The 11,295-nt window shown below is 37.8% G+C and overlaps 1 protein-coding gene across 1 annotated transcript in view; it reads right to left on the minus strand.

The window, feature by feature from the left end:
* The window catches only part of LOC123244219 (nmrA-like family domain-containing protein 1), a 29,909-nt gene extending 21,275 nt beyond the window's left edge, over positions 1–8,634 (minus strand). Inside the window, exons 1-2 of the mRNA XM_044672554.1 lie at positions 8,595–8,634; positions 5,428–5,666 (exon numbers count right to left, since the gene is read on the minus strand). Coding sequence (XP_044528489.1) covers positions 5,428–5,666; positions 8,595–8,634 — 279 coding nt within the window. The remainder of the gene's footprint in view (positions 1–5,427; positions 5,667–8,594) is intronic.
* Between the last annotated feature and the right edge of the window lie 2,661 nt (positions 8,635–11,295).

Raw genomic sequence — 11,295 nt, forward strand, 5'->3', positions numbered from 1 at the left:
AGTAACACTAGGAAGGGAGAGGGAGTGGGGGGGGGTGGGGGGGAGTAACTTAAAAAGATCCTAAAGAAGAATAAGAGGGGAATAAGAGGGAAGAAGGGAGAAAGGGAAGTATAATTAGGGAGGGGGTTAGGGGAACTGATTAAAAATACAACACTGATAATAGAAGGAAATAGTGAAAGAAGAAAGGACAGGACAAAGAGAGAGAATCAAAATGTCTGGGAATACACAGTTGATAATTATAACTCTGAATGTGAATGGGATGAACTCAACCATAAGATGGAAGCAAATAGCAGAGTGGATTAGAAACCAAAATCCTACCATATGTCGTCTACAAGAAACACACATGAGACATACATAGAGTAAAAATGAAAGGTTGAAGCAAAATCTATTGGGCTTCAAAACTGAGGAAAAGAAGGCAGGAGTTGCAATAATGATTTCTGACAGAGCCAAAGTAAAAATAGATCTGGTTAAAAGAGTTAGGGAAGGTAATTATATCCTGATAAAAGACAGTATAAACAATGAAGAAATATCAGTACTCAATATGTATGCACCAAATGATATAGCACACAAATTTCTAAAGGAGAAGCTAGTGGAGCTCAAGGACAAAATAGATAGCAAAACTATACTAGTGGGGGACCTCAACCTTCCCCTATCAGATCTAGATAAATCAAACCAAAAAATAAATAAGAAAGAGATAAGAGAGGTAAATGAAATCTTAGAAAAATTAGAGTTAATATATATGGAGAAAAATAAATAGGGGCAAAAAGGAATACACCTTCTTTTTAGCAGCATATGGAACATTCACAAAGATTGACCATGTACTAGGGCAAAGAAACATGGCAAACAAATGCAAAAAAGCAGAAATAATAAATGCAAACTTATCAGATCATAATGCAATAAAAATAGGTATTAGCAAGGATACATGAAGAGGCAAGCCAAAAACTAATTGGAAATTAAATAATGTAATTATCCAAAATAAGTTAGTTAATGAATAAATCATAGAAACAATTAATAATTTCATTGAAGACAATGACAATGTTGAGACTTCTTTCCAAAACCTATGGGATGCAGCCAAAGAAATTTTAAGGGGAAAATTTATACCATTCAGTGTATATATTAACAAATTAGGGAGGACAGAGGTTAATGAATTAGGCATGCAACTTAAAAAACTAGATAATGAACAAATTAAAAATCCCCAGATGAAAACGAAATTAGAAATACTAAAAATCAAGGGAGAAATTAATAAAATTGAAATAAAAGAACTATTGAATTAATAAATAAGACTAGAAGCTGATATTTTGAAAAAACAGATGAAATAGACAAAGTACTGGTCAATCTAGTGAGAAAAAATGAAAGAAAAAAACCAAATCAACAGTATCAAAAATGAAAAGGGAGACTTCACCTCTAATGAAGAGTAAATTAAGGCAATCATTAAAAACTATTTTGCTTTAATTATATGGTGATAAATATAGCAATTTATATTATATGGATGAATATTTACAAAAATATAAATTGCCTATATTAACAGCAGAAAAAATAGAATACTTAAATAATCCAATATCAGAAAAAAGAAATTGAACAAACCATCAAAGAACTCCCTAAGAAAACATTGCCAGGGCCTGATGGATTCACAAGTGAATTCTATCAGACATTCAAAGAATCCCAATACTATACAAATTATTTGACACAATAAGCAAAAGAGTCCTACCAAATTCCTTTTATGACACTAATATGGTACTGATTCCAAAGCCAGGCAGGCCAAAAACAGAGAAAGAAAACTACAGACCAATCTCCCTAATGAATATAGATGCAAAAATCTTAAATAGAATATGAGCAAAAAGACTTCAGCAAGTGATCATGAGGGTTATCCATCATGATCAGGTGGGATTTACACCAGGAATAGAAGGATGGTTCGACATTAGGAAAGCCATACACATAATTGACCACATCAACAAGTTAACAAATAAAAATCACATGAATATCTGAATAGATGCTGAAAAAGCTTTTGACAAAATACAACACCTATTCCTATTGAAAACACTAGCAAGTATGGGAATAGAAGGACCTTTCCTAAAAATAATAAACGGTATATATCTAAAACTATCAATGGGGATAAATTAGAAGCTTTCCCAATAAGGTCAGGAGTGAAACAAGGATGCCCATTATGACCTCTATTATTTAACATTGTACTAGAAACATTAGCAGTAGCAATTAGAGAAGAAAAAGAAATTGAAGGTCTTAAAATAGGCAATGAGGAGATTAAGCAAAGACTCTTTACAGATTATATGATGGTCTACTTAAAAAATCCTAGAGAATCAATTAAAAAGCTAGTAGAAATAATCAACAACTTTAGCAAAGTTGCAGGATACAAAATAAATGCATATAAATCATCAGCATTTCTATATATTTCCAACACATTGCAGCAGCAAGAGGTAGAAAGAGAAACACCATTTAAAATCACCCTAGACAATATAAAGTACTTAGGAATCTATCTACCAAAACAAACACAGGAATTATATGAAGAAAACTACAAAACACTTTCCAAACAATTAAAACTAGATCTAAACAATTGGAAAAACATTGATTGCTCATGGGTAGGACAAGATAACATAATAAAAATGACCATTCCACCCAAATGAATTTACTTATTTAGTGTGATACCTATCACACTACAAAGAAACTTTTTTTACAGAATTAGAAAAAACTATAACAAAGTTCATTTGGAAGAGCAAAAGATCAAGAATATCAAGGGAAGTAATGAAAAAAAAACATGAAGGAAGTTGGCTTAGCAGTACCAGATATTAAACTATACTATAAAGCAGTGGTCATCAAAACAAAATGGTACTGGCTAAGAGACAGAAGGGAGGATCAGTGGAATAGACTTGGGGTAAGTGACGTCAACAAGACAGTCTATGATAAACCCAAAGAGCCCAACTTTGGGGACAAAAATCCACTATTTGACAAAAACTGCTGGGAAAATTGGAAAACAACATGGGAGAGATTAGGTTTAGATCAACATCTCACACCCTACACCAGTATAAATTCAGAATGGGTGAATGACTTGACTATAAAGAAGGAAATTATGAGTAAATTAGGGGAACACAGAATAGTATACTTGTCAGGTCTCTGGGAAAGGAAAGATTTTAAAACCAAGCAAGAGTTAGAAAAAATTACAAAATGTAAAATAAACCATTTTGATTGCATTAAAGTAAAAAGTTTTTGTACAAACAAAAACAACGCAACCAAAATCAGCAGAGAAACAACAAACTGGGAAACCATCTTTATAACAAAAAATTTTGACAGAGGTCTAAATACTCAAATATACAAGGAGCTAAATCAATTGTATAAAAAAAAATCAAGCCATTCCCTAATTTATAAATGGGCAAGGGATATGAATAGGCAATTTTCAGATAAAGAAATCAAAACTATCAATAAGCACATGAGAAAGTGTTCTAAATCACTAATAATTAGAGAAATGCAAATCAAAACAACTCTGAGGTACCACCTTACACCTAGCAGATTGGCTAAAATGACAGCAGGGGAGAGTAATGAATGTTGGAGGGGATGTGGCAAAATTGGGACATTAATGCACTGCTGGTAGAGTTGTGAATTGATTCAACCATTCTGGATGGCAATTTGGAACTATGCCCAAAGAGTGCTAAAATACTGTCTGCCTTTTGATCTAGTCATACCATTGCTGGCTGTGTACCCCAAAGAAATCGTAGGGAAAACAACATGTACAAAAATATTTATAGCCACGCTCTTTGTGGTAGCAAAAAACTGGAAAAGGAGGGTATACCTGTCAATTGGGGAATGACTGAACAAATTGTGGTATCTGTTGGTGATGGAATACTATTGTACTCAAAGGAATAATAAAGTGGAGGAATTCCATGTGAACTGGAACAACTTCCAGGAATTGATGCAGAGTGAATGGAGCAGAACAAGGAGAACATTGTACACAGAGACTGATACACTGTAGTAAAATCAAATGTAATGGACTTCTGTGCTAGCAGCAACACAATGACCCAGGACAACTCTGAGGGATTTATGGAAAAGAACAATACCCACATTCAGAGGAAGAAGTACAGGAGTGGAAACACAGAAGAAAAACAACTGCTTTTTCACATGGGTTGATGTGGATATGATTTGGGAAGTAAACTCTAAATGACCACCCTAGTACAACTATCAATAATATGGAAATAGGTCTTGATTGATGACACATGAAGAAACCAGTGGAAATGCACATCAGCTACAGGGGGTGAGGGTGGGGGGAGAGTAAGAACATGAATCATGTAACCATGGAAAATTTTTTTCTAAAAAATTTAAATTAAAAAAATAAAGAATCACAAACAACTAGGCAAAAAATAAAAATAAAATAAAATAGTTTTTCCTGAGAAGTACTGTTCATTCTCTGATATTTAATTATTAGGGTTAACATCAGGGAACCAGGAAGACCTGGGTTAAAGTCCTCTCTGACATAACCAAGTTCTGTGCCCCTGGTTTTTGTCACTTAACCTCTGAGTGTTCTATGTGCTTCTCAGACTAAAAACTGCAGAGAAGGTGCAGTGATATAAGTGGTTTCCTGATCTGGGCCATCTCTAGACTAATGTCCAATTCTTACTACTTTTCCTTTAAGGTTTACCAAACAACTTTTTCATGACAACTCTGGAGTCTGATTCTTATCAACAAGTAGGAACTGGTTGCTAGGATGGAAATGATGGGAACTATGGGGGAGAAGCAAGTACTCTATGTAATAATTTGGAATAGAGAAGGAGAGGAAAGCCAGCAAAGGTCTATCATGTGACCTAGGCTTAAAGAGAGCAAATTTCAAAAAACTGAGAGTGGTAGGATCTCATGGACTAAAATGGACACATATTAGTAGGTATCAGGCAGTTAGATGAAGTGGGTAGAATGCCTGAGTAGGAGTCAGAAAAGCCTGAGTTCAAATCCAGCCTTAGACACTTATTAGCTAAGTGATCCCAGGCATATCAATTAGCCTTTTTCAGACTTAGTTTCCTCATTTGGAAAATAGGGAGAGTCATATCCACCTTGTAGGGTTGTTGTGAGGATCAGTTTGGACCAACCAATCGACTATCTTGGGTATAGCCCCAATCTTTGGGAACCAATCAGGAGTTAGAAATTATCCTTTTAAGGTACTAATACACATGTGTACTCTAGGAGGAAGATATGCTCAACTGGAAAAGGGAACTTTGCTTCTTCATCACTTCCTTATACAAATTAGAGTGAGAACCATCAACTTTGGGCATCAGACAAGAAGTAGGTAGAGTTGGCTTGAAGTCCTAAGAGTTTATAGGAGTAGGTTGTACTCTTATTGGGCACAAAGCCACTCTACTTCAGCACTGGAAAGGGCCTGTCCAGGCTCAGGAGCACCTTCCTTTGATGGGCAAAGAAAGCCTTGTTTCCCACCTGCTTTATTTCCTTCTCCTGGCTAAAGTCATCCCAGTAGGTGGTCACCAGGAAGGTGTCATAGGCATCTTTTAGGATTCTGTTCACGTCCTCTTTGTCATTCAGGTCACACTTCACCACTTCAGCTCCCAGGTCTTGTAGAGCCACAGCAGCAGGTTTGGTCACATCCCGAGTTGCTACTCTTACGCAAATATCTTTGTCCTCCAAAATGGCTCTGGCCACAGAACCACCCTGATTTCCTGAGGAGGAGGCAAAAGAATGTTAAAAAGAAATGAGATGGTGGATAGAATATCTCTATCTCCTGGATATTCTTCTGAGAATCTCAGAGATAGTATGGATGGAGGGGGGATTATGTACCCAGGCCTAGGTTGGCTATAGTTGGTGAGAGAGAAACACACACTCCTCTCACAATTGCTGTTGATATAATTTATGCCTTCCCTCCCTGACAGGCTTGATTGACTAGCCTGTCAGTTATTCCCTTCTAACAATTTTCCCCAGCAGGGAACCCCTGAGAGCTTGAGTGAGTTCTCTAGATCCCAAACTGAGGTTGGATTAGTTGTTGATAAGGGCTATTGATTGGAAACATTGTTATCTGACTGCTTATGATCTCCCCTTCCCAAGGCTTTGGTATAATAACCACTCAGGAAAGGTACTTGTTGGTAAAACACTATATTGAATCTATTGATGGGGTAAGGAAAACAAGGTAACAGGATTGAGGATCTAGGAACCCTATTGCTAATCGATTGGCTATTAATCTAATTGTTGATCAAGGCTGGAGATTGCTAGGCTTAATAAACGCTGGAGGCTTTTCACCCTCTCACTAACTCTGACCTGACTTGGCCACAGCCAAGCCAGAGATTAGGGAAGGCTATTGATGATGTTGATAGATGAATCAGTATACTCTCTCTCAGCTCTAATAACAATGATTTTGATTGATCTCCAGCTCTCTCAGTAGAATAACAGGTCACAGGTTTTAGGCCTACCCCTTTCATCCTTCACCTCCCACCTTCCCAAGTCCCTGGTCCAAAATGAGCCCACTTGACTTGTCACTTGGGGGTATTTCTAGGGCTGGGGCCAACTGCTTTTTGCCCTTGGCTCATGGCACCTGGGAACATTCCAAGATTCTCAGCTACCAGTCCTGTCATTCAAAGTAGCATCCATCTTGTCCCAGATAATGATTTTAACAAGAACAAACCAATGAATAAATGATTGAATGAATGAATACACATATATGTGTATGTGTAGGGTGTGCGTTTGTGTGTGTGAGGGATCAGAAAAAGGGTACTCTTGGCACCCTTTGATTAGGGTCAGAAATCTTGGGGTCATGTATTTATACCAATAATTATTGGGGCAGCTAGGTAGTGCAGTGGCTAGGAACTTACAAAGACTCATCTTCCTGAGTTCAAATCTGACCTCAGACACCATGTAACTCTGGGCACTCTGTTGGCCTCAATTTCCTCATCTGTTAAATGAGGTGGCAATGGCAAACTAATCCTGTATTTTAGCTAAGAAAACTCCAAATCGAGTCATGGAGAATAGGATAAGACTAAATAAGAACTAATAATTACTAGTTGTGTTAAATCATTCCACTTTTGTAATCATCTGTTTCCCCATCTCTAAAGTGAAGGTAATAATACAAGCACTCCCCAAGGGTTGAATTAGAGGATTATAATCCTATCTCTCCCCACCCCTGCCCTGACTAATTATACAAAAAGATTAAGAGGAAGCAACTGCCACTATATAAAAGAAGAAATGTGGATTTAGTCCATTGAGCTCTGCCTTCCTATACCTTACTCCTCCTCTGAGGATACCCCCTAACCCCACTCTGCTCTAGCTCTCTTATGGGGAATAGTATCCAGAACATAATAGATGTAAAGCATTATATAAATGCCAGTTATTATTAGCAGCAGCAGCTTATAGTGGCCAGTATGATAATGATTTAATTCCCTGAGCCTTCTCCTGCCCTGATTTTGTTAAGTGACACACCTAGAGTCATACAACTAGTGTCTGAGGCCAGATTTGAACTCATAAAGATGGGTCTTCTTGATTCCAAGTCAAGTTCTTGATCCATTGCACCACCTAGCTGCCCTGAGCCAGGGCATGTTGGGAAATATTTAACAACTAGGCTGGGTGGGGTAGGGTGGGGAGTTTATACACCCTACACTTCTAACTTTAATTGGCTTTCTTAAGCCTAGACAATTAGCAAAAGAGGAAAATCAAGTCCTGACTTGCAACAGCTGCTGATTTCTGAGATGATCTTTGAAACTGAAAACTGAATAATCTCTACTGCTTCAAGATTGCCCCCCTGTATACCACTAGACCCAGATAACATTCTGAATCACAGGGTGTTAGCTGATGAGGTAGGATGCTTGGGAGCTAGGAGGACAGGGTCTGTATTTAAACTGGAGACTCAAAATTGAAAAGCATGGCAATCCAATGGATTCCATCGAAAGTGTCCAAAAAGCTAGAGAATATTGATGTTGTAATTTGGTGAAAAAGTCTCTTCAAGTACTCTTTTTCTGATGCTTTTCTAGTACTTCTAGCTCTCACCCTGAGTACTCTGTTTGTTCTCCAAACCAAAGTCCAAAAGCTTCACTATCACAGTCCACTCCTCTACTGTTGTCATCTTCCCAAGTTCTATAGAAACAGCACTGCTGGCTCCTAGCCATCACTGTTTCCCTTTTCAAATATTCATAGACCATCCTTCTAAAACTAGGTTCAAGGATTTTACTAGCAGAGAAAATGGAGCTCTCTGGGCCCAGGGAGCCTAGAAACATCACAGATTGAAAACCAGAAGGGAATTTAGAGATTAATGACTCCCATCCCCTCTCATTTGTCAGATAAGGAAACTGAGAACCAAGAGGGCTTAGAGATTTGTCCAAGGTTGAACAGGGACATCAAGTCAAACCTCCTTCATTTTATAGGCGAAGAAGCAAAAGTCCAGAGATAAAGAGCCTTGCCCAAGGTTTTACAGTATTAACTAGCAAAGATTTGAACTTAGGTCCTATGCCTCTTCTACCTCTGTCCTTTCTACATGCCATGCTCCTACAGAACTCCAATGAACAACAGCCCAAACCTGCCCACACTCGAGGAAAGTGTGGACATTCAGACACATGAACAAAATCTTCAAACTCTCAACCTATTGGGAGAAAAAGAGTCTTTTTTACCTGTTGCACCAAACACTACAATGACTTTCTTGCTTGCCATGATCTTGAGCTTAGGAGCAGTGGAAGGAGAATCGGTAAGAAGGTTTTCCCTTATTCAGCTTCAGCATCAGACTGGAGAGTCCTGCCTTTCATGCTAGTTCATGTCAGGGCTTCATCTACCCCGCCTAATCTTGGCTTATTCTCAGAAATGACTGAAACAACTAAACAATAGCAATAAAGATGAAATGATTGGATCACTTTAACCTCTGAAGTCCTTTACAATTGGAAAACAGTATTTTTACAATTACAATTGGAAAACAGAGGTTTAGATCAACATCTCACACCCTACACCAAGATAAATTCAGAATGGGTGAATGACTTGAATATAAAGAAGGAAACTATAAATAAATTAGGTGAGCACAGAATAGTATACTTGTCATATTTTTGGGAAAGGAAAGATTTTAAAACCAAGCAAGAGTTAGAAAAAATTACAAAATGTAAAATAAATGATTTTGATTACATTCAATTAAAACATTTTTGTACAAACAAAACCAATGCAACCAAAATTAGAAGGGAAGCAACAAATTGAGGGAAAAAACTTTATAACAAAAAACTCTGACAAAGGTCTAATTACTCAATATTTAAGGAGCTAAATCAATTGTACAAAAAAATCAAGCCAATCCCCAATTTATAAATGGACAAGAGACATGAATAGGAAATTTTCAGATAAAGAAATCAAAACTATCAACAAACACATGAAAAAGTGTTCTAAATCTCTTATAACTAGAGAAATTCAAATCAAAACAACTCTGAGGTACCACTTCACACCTAGCAGATTAGCTAACATGACAGCAAAAGAAAGTAATTAGTGTTGGAGAGGATGTGGCAAAATTGGGACATTAATACATTGCTGGTGGAGTTGTAAATTAATCTAACCATTCTGGATGGCAATTTGGAACTATGCCCAAAGGGTTATAAAAGACTGTCTGCCCTTTGATCCAGTCATACCACTGCTGGGTTTATACCCCCAAAGATAAGGGGAAAAGACTTGTACAAAAATATTTATAGCCATCCACCACAAACTCCGCCAAGGACGGTCCCAAGCCCGGCTGAAAAAGGAGGAGGGTTGGGCGCAAGGCTAGCAACCTCACCCCGTAAAAATCTCACTTGCTATAGAAACTGCAACCTCATTAAACCAACAAAACCAACGATCGCCTAGTCTGGAAGATTGCTCTCCAACAGAGTCCACAACGTGTCCTGGCAAAAGCCAACAAACTCCAGGCCTACTTCAAATCTTGGACATCAGATGGCCTGAAAAGATCTTCAATACCAGACTCTGGGAAAAAACAGTTCAGTGTCCCATCAGTCAAGACTCTATGAAAAAAAATATGGAACCCACCAGGAAGGAGAAAAATCGGAAGGCCAAAACAGACCTGGCAAAGATATGCCCAGTTGGTGGAAGTTGCCCAGAACAGAGTCCGTTGGCGTGAGATACCCAGTTGGGGGAAGTTGCCCAGAACAGAGTTCGTTGGTGTGAGATGGCTGTGGCCCTATGCTCCTCTGGGAGTCAATAGGAATAATAATAATAATAATAATAATAATAATAATAATAATAATAACCACAAACTGAGATCCAGGGAAGTTAAGACTGAAGATCATATCTCTAAAATTGTAAGAGACCTCATTTGTGGTGGCAAAAAAATTGGAAAATGAGGGAATGTCCTTCAATTGGGGAATGGCTGACCAAATTGTGGTATTTGTTGGTGATGGAATACTATTGTGCTCAAAGGAGTAATGAACTGGATGAATTCAATGTGAACTGTAATGACCTCCAGGAATTGATGCAGAGTGAAAGGAGCAGAACCAGGAGAAGGTTGTACACAGAGACTGATACACTGTGGTACAATCAAATGTAATGGGCTGCTCCACTAGCAGCAATGCAATGACCCAGAACAGTTCTGAGAGACTTATGAGAAAGAACGCTACCCACATTCAGAGGAAGAACTGTGGGAGTAGAAACACAGAAGAAAAACAACTGCTTGAACACATGGGGGCTGATGGGGATATTATTGGGGATGTAGACACTAAACGATCATCTTAGTGAAACTATCAATAATATGGAAATAGGTCTTGATTAATGATACATGTAAAACCCAGTGGAATTGTGCATCAGCTATGGGGGGTGGGGGTTGGGGGAGAGGGAAAGAACATGAATCATGTAACTATGGAAAAGTATTCTAAAAAATAAAAAAATTAAAATATGAAGTCCTTTACACCTTTAGATCCATGGTGCTATAACCTTCTTGAGCCTCAGCTTCTTCATCTTTAAAATGAGGGGATTATATTAGATGGTCTTATAGCTTTTCCAGTTATAGACGTAGAATTTTAGACTCATTCTAAGCCCCAGGTTCCTCATTGGTAAAATGAAGGATCTGAACAAGAAGTTTCATGAGGTCCCTTACAATTTTAGAGATATAATCTTCAGTCTTAACTTCCCTGGATCTCAGTTTCCTCAGTTTCCATTTATACAGTTCTTTGAAATTTGTAAAGCATTTTTTACATGTTAACTCATTTGGCCCTCACAACAACCCTGGGAGGTATATCATTATTTTATGGATGGGGAAATAAGTGACTTGCCCAGAATTGAACAACTAATAAGTATCTGAGGCAGAATTCAAACTCTGGTCTTCCTGACTCTGAATCCACAGTGTCACCTAGATCA

Source organism: Gracilinanus agilis, chromosome 4 (assembly GCF_016433145.1).
Source record: "Gracilinanus agilis isolate LMUSP501 chromosome 4, AgileGrace, whole genome shotgun sequence".
Lineage (NCBI taxonomy): Eukaryota > Metazoa > Chordata > Mammalia > Didelphimorphia > Didelphidae > Gracilinanus > Gracilinanus agilis.